The 13,958-nt window shown below is 34.9% G+C and overlaps 2 protein-coding genes and 1 long non-coding RNA gene across 5 annotated transcripts; 1 reads left to right on the forward strand and 2 right to left on the reverse strand.

Moving 5' to 3' along the window:
- Positions 1-453: 453 nt before the first annotated feature.
- On the reverse strand, positions 454-1,362 carry LOC128295562 (uncharacterized). Its single transcript, XR_008286082.1, has 2 exons — positions 823-1,362; positions 454-706 (listed from the first exon to the last, which is right to left on the reverse strand). It is a non-coding gene; the product is annotated as an uncharacterized LOC128295562 (long non-coding RNA).
- Positions 1,363-3,306: 1,944 nt separating this feature from the next.
- LOC108458249 (uncharacterized) lies at positions 3,307-6,169 on the reverse strand. Of its 3 annotated transcripts, none has more exons than XM_053030691.1 (6): positions 5,851-6,169; positions 5,531-5,732; positions 5,305-5,434; positions 4,857-4,974; positions 4,657-4,693; positions 3,307-4,560 (listed from the first exon to the last, which is right to left on the reverse strand). In XM_053030691.1, the coding sequence occupies exons 2-6, from the start codon at positions 5,720-5,722 to the stop codon at positions 3,985-3,987; spliced, it is 1,053 nt and encodes a 350-aa protein (XP_052886651.1). In that variant the 5' UTR covers positions 5,723-5,732; positions 5,851-6,169; the 3' UTR covers positions 3,307-3,984. The 3 variants fall into 3 exon arrangements, with proteins under 3 accessions (XP_052886651.1, XP_017613058.1, XP_052886649.1); XM_017757569.2 differs by lacking the exon at positions 5,851-6,169 and having other exon boundaries at positions 3,307-4,202; positions 4,329-4,560; positions 5,531-5,841; XM_053030689.1 differs by lacking the exon at positions 5,851-6,169 and having other exon boundaries at positions 5,531-5,841.
- A 24-nt stretch (positions 6,170-6,193) lies between these two features.
- On the forward strand, positions 6,194-7,318 carry LOC108458291 (60S acidic ribosomal protein P1). Its single transcript, XM_017757637.2, has 4 exons — positions 6,194-6,342; positions 6,497-6,576; positions 6,756-6,980; positions 7,083-7,318. The coding sequence occupies exons 2-4, from the start codon at positions 6,505-6,507 to the stop codon at positions 7,134-7,136; spliced, it is 351 nt and encodes a 116-aa protein (XP_017613126.1). The 5' UTR covers positions 6,194-6,342; positions 6,497-6,504; the 3' UTR covers positions 7,137-7,318.
- Positions 7,319-13,958: the final 6,640 nt, after the last annotated feature.

The following is a 13,958-nucleotide window of genomic DNA, read 5'->3' on the forward strand; positions in this document are numbered from 1 at the left end:
GAAATGGCCGTTCTCTCATTTTGGGTTTAACGAATATCGAGGGCAGTCGGTTAAGTTAAAAGGATTGGGCAAAGTAGCTGCAGAAACCAAAGAGGCTTGGTTGACTAGGTCAGAGTCAAAAACCACAATTTGAAGGCCTGCGAAATTCGGTTGGCAGGTTCCAAACAGCTGGGCCCATTACGTCAAATTGCTGGCACTTGCACGTACTTGCTTCTGCCTACCCTACTGCACCCCTAAGCTTGTAAGCCCTACCCTTATAACCTAAGCTAACTTCTCTGTCTCCCCACATTTTGGATTTAACATAAAAATAGTTTTAATGAACAAGTGGTTGTTACTTAAAACTATGGTTAAGAACTTAAGCTGATTGATATTTAGAAAATATAAACATAATTAGTAATCGGTAGTTTTTTTAACTTACCATAACGTAATATAAATATAACGATAAAACACAAATTCCATGTAACATATTGTAAGATCCTTTATAAAATATGATTAATTAAATTACACCAGTGTTACTTTTTCAGAAGAGAAAGGGGAAAAGATGTACCCCACGTTACAGGCTCACGCGCTGCCACTCATCACATGCAGGGGGCGGGCCGACCACCCACCAATTACCTACACTGTCTCCCACTTTAAACAATGGACCATCCTTCTGTATCCACCCTCGGATTCTCTTCACTCATATCCCAAACCACCATCTAACGGCCTGAAAAAAGGAAAATGGTGATGCAGCAAAGGAATGAATAATAATAATAATGGAAAGCAGTGGGCGAGAAGCATGTGCGAGGCTGAGCTGAGCCTCTGACTCACTCACTCACTCACTCAGTGCTGGTTTTGTTTTTGGCAGCCTTCATGTGGATTGAATGGATACTACCACACACACTCTCCTCTTCTTAAAACTAGTAAGTTACACTTTTCCAATGTCTCCAATTTCATCTTTCTTTCTGCAAGTCTCGAATTTACATGCTACTTTATTTAAGACATGGTTTTCCCACTTTAATCCATTCAAACATTAAATTACTTTTTCCCTTTCCTTTAGTTTTTCGGTTATATTGATTGAGAATGCACTTAAAAGATGATGTAAAGAACAGGAATGGCCCGCTTAATTAGTATTAGTGGGGGAAGAAGAGAATTCAAATGGGACACACCAGAAGTGAAAAGCATAATAGCAAATACCAGTACATCGTCTCCTCCAATCCTTTTTTCTTAATCTTTACAAACTTTGGGTCTAAATTTCACAAGCATCACTCAAAAATATCCGTTGCTCTTTACTTTATCCATTTTTCAATAACAAAACGGTATCGTGTTTTAAATACCAATGAAAGATGAGGGCTTTTTAATTGCACTGATTTTATATACTGTTTGTATGATATCTGCTTCATTTTAATAATATTATAGGGAAATGTCAGGTGGACGATGTTAGAATCAAAATAACAATCTCCACATGCATGCAACAGGAGAAAGTTTAATGCAATTATTATACATGCGGCACCTTTATTCACACTGTTGGAATTAAAATTAACCCCTTCTATTCATTTATTTGTTTAATATAAAACCTTTTATGACAAAATAAAAATAAGAAATTTAGTTGGTAATTAAATAATAATCTCAATCGTATAAAGCTAAATCATGTTTAATTCAACAAAAGGGAGAATAAAAACATTGGGTGCAGGTAAGCTAACTGCCTTGCCCCTTTCATTTCATTTATGATTCAACCTTCACAATCCTTAAAAATTTTATTTATAATCCTAACATCCATTCCCCACTTATGGAAACTGAGGTGTGAACCATGACTCAAATGACTGGTAATAATTTAGAAAGAGGGATTCAGAATTGGATCTGCTGTCATTATCAACTCTTAAGGAAGCAGGTTTTCATATCCTAAAATCACATTTCCGCCATTTCCCCAGCCTTAGCAGCACTGTGTGTGACTACATAATATAATAATATAACAGACAAAGAAACACAACCTGAGAAGAACGAGAAAAAAACAGAGCTCAATAATTTTTTTATTAAAAAGTTAAAGAAGGAAAGAGGTTTGACCAAACACCACACAGTCCAAATCCCTTGGTTTGGTACTAGCCAGTAAAAATCTAGACCTTTTCTGTTTTTTTCCTTCGAAAAACATTAATTAATTAAGATGAAATTAAAGTAATCTTTATAACATCGGGTTCTTTTTTTTCCTTACTCTTTATCCCAAATCATTCAATTTTACCATTTTATCAAGATAATGGTTGACAACTAGGAAAGTAAAAAGGATAAAAAAAAAAAAAAACAACCCATTGGCGTTGAGCCCATAGAGCAGAGGGGACCTTGTTGTCTCAAAACGGGAAGGCATGTCAGTGGATAATGTTTAGATGAAGTTAGGTTGGGTTTTGATTGATGGACAATCGACAAAACACTAATAATAATTTGCACTTCTCTCCTCTGTTTGTTTTTTTTTTCAAATGTTCAATTATGCTGCATAGCAAAGCTGTGGGGTAATGGGATCACTGATCACTATTGAAGGCCAGATTGGGGAGAGAGGGGGGGTTCAAATAAGGGAAATGTTTGTCCTGTTTATCCAAGGAAAAAAATGGGTGAGTGAGCCAAACAGGCTAAAAAGGGATAAAGAGGAAAGAAAGCATATGAATGAAATGGAAAAAGAAAAGAAAAGAAGAAGAAAAAAAGACCCACAAATGGTAGAAACAGAACATGGTATGGTAAGAGAAAACATGGAAAATGGAAGGTTGAATACAGCGAAGCAGCAGGTTGCTAAGGTTGTCAAGCAATGCAAGCTCATTCATATTATTATTGATTGTTATTCTTTATGTTTTCATTGTCGTAATACAAAGAGGGAGAAAAGTGGTCATACATACAGCACGAAAAGGTTGCTTCTTTCATTTTTCATTGGACAGCCTTTGCCTACTACTGGTCCCCACCAGCGGCTTTATTTATTACTAAATTTTTGTTTATATTTAACCTTGAATCTGCCCTTACAAGTGAATTTCATCTCTTTACAACAGTTAGTTTATTAAATTGGTGATTGAAAAAAACTATGGCAGTATATATCTCCTAGTTTTTGTATTGAGACAATTTGCCATCATTTCCATAGAACAAACTTTTTCCCAGGCTTTTAATGAATTGGAAGGATCAAATGTCAGTATTCAGAAGAATGATATGATTCAACGGCATGCTTGACTCTGAAACAAGTAAAGGGAAAACCCCATTGGATTCCATTGTCTAAACACATGCATTGAACTCGAGGAAAGAGAAGGATTTGATGGATTGAATTAAAAAAAAAAATTACCCACTGAAAGCCAGAAATAAAAGACAAATGAGATAATACCATCTTATTATTCCAAGTAATCCTATCTTTGAAAAGTATCAATCATGAATGATGAAACACAACAGAAAAGAGAAAAAAATTATATAAGTTAATGGGTGAGCTATCCGAGCTCGCCGTTTTACTTGACCAATAAAATCAAATTTGAGTTCAAAGATACAAAATCAATCTTTTGAACCACTTTGCTACAAATATGAACAAGATTATCATCGGATGCTTTTTGCAGCCGAGACAAAATCATTTGTAAGGTAGAATCCAAAGCCAATATTTAGGTTCCACCTCATGCACATGCATACACGAACGAATATGATTTTCTTCTCCTAATGCTAACAACTAATTCAGACTCTCCCTACTGTCCTATACCAAACATGTATGATGAATCGGTGACTCGAATAGATAATGAACTGTAAACAGTTAGTGGAGCGAGCTTTACATCTAAAATGCCCGTTCCATGAATGAACAACAATCCCCTACTAAAATTCTTTCAGTTCCATGTCTTGTTATGCTAGGTGGTCAGGCATGAAGCATCCTTCTTTTGACTCAAATAAACTTTGTTGTATTCTTTGTTATTCAATTGTTTCCGTTTACTCTCTACCTTTGCTTCCCTTTCAAAACATCATTGATTGTATTGTGAAAGACGCTGCATCCCTCAACAGAAATTAACTTGATGTTTTCTTTTCAGTAGGTGTCCCAGAAATTTGTGAAGGACCTGACTCCGATCCCACCACCCCAGTTGTTGCTATAGTTGCAGGGGGTAGTGATTCTGTAGTCGGTGATGTTGTTTTTGCCGTCTCCGATGACGACACAGCTGTTCTTGCTGCTGTCGTAGTTGCTGTAGTCGTTGTTGCTGTTGTCACAGTTGCTGTAGTTGTAGTTGCTGCAAAATTTGTCGGCAGACTTACTGTTGAATGTTGCATTAAAGTTGTCTTGCCATAGATATTATAAACCAAGAGAGAAAGTGACTGGACTATGTAAACATTCTCCGGATATGTAAAATCCTCACCTGTGGGAGTTATTGCCGAAGGCATTGAAGACGGAAGTGATAGGATCCCCTGCTGAGGCAAATAAGGATACTGTAGCATTTGGGGATATTGGACACCAAAACCATGAGCTTGGCTATTTTGTGCATATTGAGCATAAAATGGATAAAAATTATAAAACATTCCGGGTGTCATTGATGCTCCGGCAGTGTAGTAAGGTGAGAACTGTTGACCTCCATACAAACTATAATAGTTCTGCAAAACACCATCAAATTTAGCTAATCAAAGCAATGTCAAAGAAATTGTTGTTATTTTATTTCTAATTTTCAAGCTCTGTTTATAAACACTAACCAAAGGATAAATACTGTCTTGGGAGTATCCCGTATACCTGAAAGTAACCAAGCAGGGAATGAGGATGATGAAAGGAGATAAATGAAGCAATAAAGAGTACTAAAATGCATGTTAAAATAAGAAATGCCATTGAGGCTTAACCAGTTGGGATTCATGCAGGCAATGCCATTGAATTTCATTTCTAAAATAATTGAACTCACCCATAAGCAGAGTATGGAATGGAATATTGACTATTAGGTTGTTGGATGAATGTTGATGAGGAACCATGATAAACAGGCGATGCCATCAACCCAGGTGCTGGTCTAAACCGTCCAGCTCCTGCATTTATTGACTTCATCTTAAATTAAATTGTTTCATAACTCTAGTTTTTAGATCCACTTTTCAGTTTACCAGATCGCATTGACCAATATGAAATGTTTTCCCAATATGGTAAAAAACACATCTTCAGAATGAACAAAGGAAAAAAAAAGGAGGATTTTTTGATCCTTTGAAATATCATTATCAAACAATAACTTTCCTCACCCCAAATATTGAAGTGAATATTCGCCAGGACCATTTAACATATGCATAAAGAGTTGGTATTGAGATAAGGAAATGACATTTCAACAAGAACCAATACAATTAAAAAGAAAAAGAGAGAAAGAAAACCATGTTGTGGTGGTGGACGAGTCTTCTGTGCACCCAATGAAGCAAGATTGCAGTTCGCCCTCCTTCCATCAATGGTAGGAGAAGGGTTTTGACATGCTCTCATGGCTGCATCTGGATCCTTAAATGTAACCTGGAAATGGAAAATAAGGATAATCACCTTCTAATTGTCATATGGAATGAATGATATGTATATATACATATTAAGGAAAGGGATGAATAAGCTTACAAAGCCATAGCCCTTGGATCTCCCAGTATTTTTATCTGTAATAACAACAGCTTCAATAATCTCTCCAAATTGCTCAAAATAACGCTTCATGGTATCTCTTTGAGTTTCCCAAGCCAGTCCACCAACAAAGATTTTCGTAAAAGTTGTGTCATTGTACTGCCCTGCTCCTGGATTGTTGCTACCACCCACCATCTGAAATTGCCTTTGTTGAGACATGTAAAAAAACACAGAATAATCTCCCAAATAAAAAAGAGAAACAGAGATGAAAGAAAATGGCTAAGAATCCCACAAAAAAAAAAAAAAAAAAACAAAACAACTACCCCAGAAGCCAAATATAGAGTGGTTAAAAAATGGAGAATTCTTTTTTTCAAAAAAAAAAGTGAACTTTGATATTGGAGAGTCGTTTCTATGGAAGATCACATCACTGATTAATCAAACCCCAAAGCCTTTTTTTTTAAAAAAAAAATCCCTTTGGCCTTCTTCAAGCACTCGTGCAATCGTGTATCATGTTTTTTTGTTTTCTCGGTGTTGTTTTTTCTTTCTTTTTTGTTGTTGTTGTTCGTTGTTTTAGCTGTTGTTTTTTTTTTCCTAATGTTATATAACTGCCACTTTTTTTACAGCCACGATAATTTTATTTTATTGTTTGGTTAAATGGGCCTCCGAAAACATAGGAGCCCAATTTACAGTTTATTTTTTTTTCCCTTTAAAACCCTTTTCCTCAAAGTCATAGAGAAAACCCTAACAACATATTGATCTCAGAGCGGCGCTGCACAGCTTGCCGATAACCCATCACTCCTATATTCATCTTTCAGGTAAATTCGTTGATTTTTTTCCATTTCTTTTCTTGTTTGTTTCTTGGGAAATTTGAATTTCCTTTCTGTTCTTTTTTCGGTATTGATGTAAATCTTTACGTTGATTGTGTTTTGATTGCTTTATTTATTTATTTATTTGGTTTAATTCTAATAGCATAAACGATGTCTTCGGTTGGCGAAGCTGCTTGCTCTTATGCTGCTTTGATTCTCTATGATGATGGCATCCCCATCACCGTATCCTTTATGCAAATAATTTAGGGTTGTATGATTTATTATTTGATTTTTTTTAATACTTTGATAGGATTATTGGAAAATAGGAATTTGATTATTGTTGTTGAGAGATTCCCAATTTGTATGGGAACATAGGTATTTTTTTTTTTGGGGGGGGGGGTTTCTTTAACTGTCATTAATAGGCTGAGAAGATTGCTGCGCTAGTTAAAGCTGCCAATGTCTCTGTTGAGTCTTATTGGCCAAGCTTGTTTGCTAAGCTTTTTGAGAAGTGCGACATTGAGAATCTCATAACCAATGTTGGTGCTGCTGGTGGTGGTGCTCCGGTCGCTGCAGCTGCACCTGTTGCAGCTGCTGGTGGAGGCGGTGCTGCTGCTGCTGCTCCTGCTCCTGCAGAGGAAAAGAAGAAGGTGGAATTAAAAATTACGAATAAATAAGTGGATGTGATATCCTTGTCTCTATTATTTCCTTGCACCATTTATACTGATATGTGATTCTTTGGCTATTTGCAGGAGGAACCAGAGGAAGAGAGTGATGATGATATGGGATTCAGTTTGTTTGATTAGGAACTCCTTTTAGTGTGTGATTCAGTCGACTACGGGTTTAGCGTATTAAGTATGACACTAACTCTTTTGAGTTTTATTGATTTTGGTATTTTTCTCTTAATTAGAAGTGTTAATTTAAATGAAGTGACACTGATGAATGCTTCCTTTTTGAATTATAAGTTTGAATTTTCTTATTTATACAAGCATATTTGACCTTTTTTTTTTTTGTTTCATTCTTCATTGAGTGTTGAATGGTATTTGCTTTATTCTTTTGCAATGCATGTTTTTGTGTTGGTTTTGATTGTTGGTTCATTATGCTTATAGATGACATCTCTTGATTTGATCCAACTGAAATTATCAGTTGTTGGGAATAGCTATTTGATACGAAGAAATAAACTGTAGTGAATTTCTATATTATCTATTGTAGAGTGGAAAAGTAGGACGAGAAGAAAAAGAGTAGTAAAATGGAAGGGCAGAAAGAAAGAACCGAAAAGCTGAAAGACAATATTTTTCAAATTTTGTTTTCTTTTAATCATATGTTCATTTTGTATTTTTCTACTTTTTCAACTTTCCATCTTTACGATTTTCTTCACCAATATTTCATTCTGATTCTTTCTGGATATTCCTTTAAAAAATACATAAATTTGCTGGATATTACACGCAAAATCTTTTGATTTTAAGTGCTAATCAGAATGATTAGTTATGCAGATCATGGAACCTCTCCAGCAGTTGGATCAAAATCATTTTGGATCCAGCTTTACCCTATACCCGAAACTCGTTTGTAGTATAAAAGTGACTTTTAATTGCCAATCACACCATTGATTTAGTACTAGATTGATAGGCATGAAGTTCATGGTTAGACGTTTATGTATATAAATTCCTTCAAACATTTCCATTATAGTTTAATTTGGTCGTTGCATTATGAGGTCACCACCGATGCGGGTTCATTTTGCAAAGACCACACAAAACAGACACCTGAAACAAGTAGAAGCGAAGCGTATTTATCCTGGTCCTTCCTGTAACATGGCCAATTGGGCATCAATTCTCGCAATCTACCTGAATATATGGAGCGTCAGACATCTGTAATATGTTTCAATCATGTAACCATGGAAATGAAGCTAAAAGGGAACACAAGGAAAGCACCGAACCAATGCGTTATAGAACATGAAGATTGAACGGAGATATGACCAGAAATATCTTGCATATCAAGTGTTAAGTTGGCCAATATAGAAAGTGAGGAGAATTATTGGTACCAAGTTACTATATCTGTGTTTCCAACTTGCAAGTAATCGCTGATCAGAACGCTGAAGTCATGAACCCTCTGCCAAGCTGCAGTGAAGGTTGCGATAAAATTAGATACACCGGATACAAAAACAACTAAAACGGATAATATAGATGTCACATATATACATATAAAATTGAAAGTGGTCAAATACGGTCAAGATTAATTGGACTTCAATTATTAAATAAATAAAATTATATATATTAAGGTTATCGGCTAATAAACATACAATTGTCTATATGTTTCTATTCAAGCTTTGCTGAAATCAACAGAGTAAGCTCGCAGTTAGAGGGGAAAAAGAAAAAAAGTAAGTTATATAGCTTTTATACTTCAAGAATGGTCCAACTCTGAATCTGTTGGTTCCAAGGAAGGCGTCAGAGTTCCTATTATATGTATATTATGGAAGCAGCCTCTCAGTGACACAAATATAATAAAAATTTTCAGGACATTAATGAAGTATGTCGTCTCCTCCCAAAACATCTCTATATCAAAACTTGTTTAGTGAATCATCTTTCCATCCCCAGAAAACAAGTAGAGATGTCCTGTCACTGTAAGAACCAGCATCATCTGTACGAGCATGAAAGTCTATTAGCAGATTCCTTTTTATCAAGGAAGAAATAAATTCACAATAAAATCCTAAATAATCCAGTTGCTTATGTGATTAAACAAACTAAGCCATGTATGACTTGGTCACCTGAACCAGAATCCATTTTTGCTGAATCTGGCAATGCAAACGTGGAAGCTAGAAAGGAAAAGGATTCAGAATATCATCGATCTTCTATCCATGTTTAATAAGAACATCGCTCAAACTGATGGGCTTGCAAGCAATGATTACACTGAATCTATAGAAGCAGGGCCTTCAAAAAAGGACATGGGAAGCAATTCTTCTCAATTTTGGAGGTACTGCTAGAGATTAGGGACCAATCGTACGTGTTACAACAATGTGAAAGGGAATGCTTTTACTAGGTTTCTTTTCAATGTTAACATAATGTGAGGGTTTAGGTTTTGTCTCTTCAGGTCTTCCATAAGCTTTGTGTTGATATGTTCAAGTGTCTGGCTTAATTCATACCACCAGACATGAGTTTCTCGCTGCTCCTAATAACTACATGAATGATGTGGAGGAGCCAATTCAAGCCTTTGCTTTTATCAACAATACGTTAATGCAGGTGAGCAATGGAGATTATATTGCAGTCATATCTTGATATTCATATCTGGTCAATTTGAGCAAGTAATACTTCTCATGAATTCAGAATTGTCTCTATTTCTTGTTTTCCCCTAACAAGATTTTTTTTTCTTCTTCTTCAAATTTTTTGTGACATTGGTGCAGAAACTCAGGATCAAGATTGAAGTTCGAAAAGATTAGATTCAATGTAATCTGGATGATTGACTTAGTTGTGGATAAATCCGGTTTAAGCAACGAGTAAGTAAAATCATGAAGAAATTAAAAAGAGCAAACACAAATATTTTACGTGAAAAAATTCCTCTGAAGATGGTAAAAAACTACGGGAAAAGATAATTTTACTAAAACAGCAAAAATGGTCTATTTATAGGCTAAATTTGTAGGTCAAATAATATGAAATAATCTACACTAATAAGAGTTTAAGTAGGAAACTAATATTAAAATAACTTACACTAATCAGAGTTTGAGAAACTAAAAATAGAGTTTAATTGGGAGAAGAAAAGCCGAAAAATATGAGGCATAACTCTATAAATCTCCACCTTGACTCGTATTTCCACAACACCTTCTTCGCCAAAGTCTGCCATAGGCTTATCTCAAACTATGCAGGATATTAACTAAGTCGAAGTTGTGCTTAGAAGCTGGAAGACTTCTAGTCTTTGACTTGTGCACTGTCAAATCAAAACTAATCTGGGTCTAATTTCCACGAACGCAATGCCTTATCTTTTCAAAACTTGCACCCAAAAGAGAACTTCTCTTATACGAAATGATCATACACTTTCCCTGTAACACCCCCTACTCGTATCCGTCGCCGAAATAGAGTACGAGGCATTACCGAGGAGTACGAAACACTTACAAATAATTTAAATATATTTTCATAACCACTTGTCTTGATTTCATACTATTTCATATTTAAGCTTTACTCACCAAATTATTTGAAATATCATCTTTATGCAAATAGCACACATGAGGTACACAATTCCATAATTATGAATGAACACATTTATCAAACATATTCCATATTCATATATCAATGTCTCATGTCTCCATATATCAATAACCGTCATTTTTCTTATTTTTCAGATAAATATGTGTAACCATTCATAAGCATGCAATTCACCGTTTCCTCCTGTCAATCACAATTTCAAATGACAAATTCATGTGAATGACTTCAACCTCATTAGCTGTTTAAATTCGGTCACTTTGATTCACATACTCATAATTTACTAACATAACCTGTCAAACATAATCTCTGAATGATGAAATCACATAATTGAGCTTAATGTCAATGTTCACTAAAATCTGTCATATAAATTCAAATAATAATTACCAAAACTTTGTCAAATTGGAGAACGTCTTACGTTCATTGGTCTGCACCAGTATGCACTGAATTTCACTGATAATCACTGATACTGTAACATAACTATGGTCTTTTCACTAAAATGCCAAAGCCTAGCTATGGTCTTACATGAAAATCACTTGTCACTTGTAGTCGAAGCTACAACTATTCAGTGACCAGGTAGCCGAAAATATCACTTCTCATTGACCAAATTACTTATTATCAAATTAGGACATGTCTTACGAAATTGAGTACGTCATTGTTCAGTGCCACGATTCACAACTCAATATGGTTTTCCTCATTGAAATACCATACCTACGTTTCACAACTCGGTATGGAAAACACCATACCTACTTTTCATGCTCGGTATGGAAAAGACCATAGCTATATTTCATAACTCAGTATGGACGATGCCATACCTACGTATCATAGCTCAGTATGGACGACGCCATACCTACGTTTCATAGTTCAGTATGGTTAATACCATACCTATGTTTCACAACTCGATATGGTTAATACCATACCTACGTTTCACAACTCGGTATGGATGATACCATACCTACGTTTCACAACTCAATATGGTTAATACCATACCTACATTTCACAACTCGGTATGGATGATACCATACCTACGTTTCGCACTTTGCCATGGACCAACCACGGTCTTTTCCGTCAATTCATCTTGTCACTGAACTGAAGTGCTCAATTTGATCATTTATTCAATTTTCATGCTTTTACATTATTCACAATTTTATCATCAATACATATGAAATAACACATCATGAAATTAATAAAATTAACAAATGATCACTAAAATTTAGTTATATAAACTCACAAGTTTGATTTTTATATTATAACGATAATCATAATTTCATAATAAATATTCCAAATAAAACATTATATTATTTCTAATTCAACATTTATCGATTATAATTGGGCATGTAATCAATTTATACACAAGTCATTCACATATATATGTATATTTTCCTCCTCCTCCTCTCCATCCACATCCTTAGTATAAATAACACACTTGTAAGTAACATTATCCATAATTTTCACTATTTACTTATGTGAATATTCAAGCTATTCATCCGTGTCATAGTCACTAAATTATTTTTATCTTGAGCTACAGAACTTAAAATTAAGATCCAATAATTTTCCCTGAAACTAAACTCACGTATCTTCTTACCATAAAATTTTCATAATTTTTAGTTTAACCAATAAGTACAGTTTATTCTTTAAAGTCACCCCTGTTCTGTTGTCTGACAGTTCCGACCCTTTTTCACTAAAAATTAATTATCTCCTCATACAGGATTCGAATGATGTTATCGTTTGCTTCCCTTGAAAACAAACTCATTCAATATTTTAAAAATATAAATTTAAGCCCCTAATTATTTTTATTAAATTTTTTATGATTTTTCAAAGTCAAAACAGGGGAACCCGAATTCATTCTGACCTTGTCTTACAAAATTTATTATATCTCATGATTTACAATTTCATTGCTTATAACATTTCTTCTATGAGAAACTAGACTCAATAGGATTTAATTAAATATTTTTTTCATCTTCTAATTCAATTTGTACAATTTATGGTGATTTTTTAAAGTTAGCCTACTGTTGGTGTCCAAAACTGTTTTAGTACAAGATGTTTATTACCATTTTTCCCCTAAGATGTTAATAAATAATAATTTCGTCCCTACTCAATTAACCTCTCAATTGAGCTGATTTTTCTCAATTAACACTTTATTATATCACTTTAAACTACTTTATAACCTTTGGGAATCAGAATTTCAGCACTAGACTTTAATTCCAAACATTTAGGGTTTAGGGTTTAGGGTTTAGGGTAGGTTTTATATCTTCTTGTTTGTTAATTTTGACTATGGAAGCTAAGGTAGCTAGGGCATCAGCCATCTAATTTTCATCTTGCGGAAGGTAGTAGAAGGTGATGTCATCAAACTCTTTAATTAACTTTAGGACTAGCCTTCTATACTCGATCAACTTAGGATCTCTTGTCTCTGATTCACCTTTGAGTTGATAAATCACTAGTGCAGAATCCCCATATACCTCTAGTAATTTGATCTTATGTTCTATAGCTGCACGGATACCCATGATACATGTTTCGCTTTCTGCCATATTGTTCGTGCAATCAAAATTCAATTTACTAGTAAAGGGATAATGATCTCCGTTTGGGGATAATAAGACTGTCACAATTTCGTTACCCATGGCAGTTGAAGCCCCATCAAAATTTAGTTTCCAAGAACGTTCTTTTTGAGCACCTTCTTCAGTGGTTGCAACATACATTAGATCTTCATTTGTGAAATCAAAGTTCAAAGGCTCGTAATCTTTTAGAGCTCCATTGGCTAGAAAATCTACTATTGCACTCCCTTTTACTACTTTCTGGTTCACATAAATTATATCAAATTTGGAAAGTAAAATTTGCTATTAGGCCATCCTTCCATTCAGAGTAGTCAACTCAATCATGCATTTTAGAGGGCCTATTTTTTAGATGAGCCAAGCCGTGTGGTACAACATGTACTATCTTAGCTATCGAGTTATCCAAATTAAGGCGCAACATAACTTCTCAATTGGCGAGTATCATATCTCACACTCAGTGAACTTCTTACTGAGGTATTATATTACTCTTCTTTCCTTCCTGACTCATCATGTTGGCCTAGCACACATACCATAGAATTTGTAAATACTGCCAAGTACAATATCAGTGGCTCATCTAGAGTAGGTGGCATCAGTACTAGAGCATTAAACAGGTAATGTTTGACATTGTCAAAAGTTTTCTGGCATTCTTCATCCCATACACTTGGATTATGTTTCTTAAAGAGACGGGATATGGGGTTGCATTTCTCAATTAGTTGTGAAATGAACCAGGCGATGTAATTTAGTCTTTCTAAGAAACCTCGAACCTCTTTTTTAGTGCACGGTGGAGGAAACTCCTGTATAGCCTTGACTTAATCCGGGTCGATCTCGATCTCCTTTTTGCTGACTACAAAACCTAGCAATTTTCTCGACCTAGCCCTAAAGGTACATTTTG

Source organism: Gossypium arboreum, chromosome 7 (assembly GCF_025698485.1).
Source record: "Gossypium arboreum isolate Shixiya-1 chromosome 7, ASM2569848v2, whole genome shotgun sequence".
Taxonomy (NCBI): Eukaryota; Viridiplantae; Streptophyta; class Magnoliopsida; order Malvales; family Malvaceae; genus Gossypium; species Gossypium arboreum.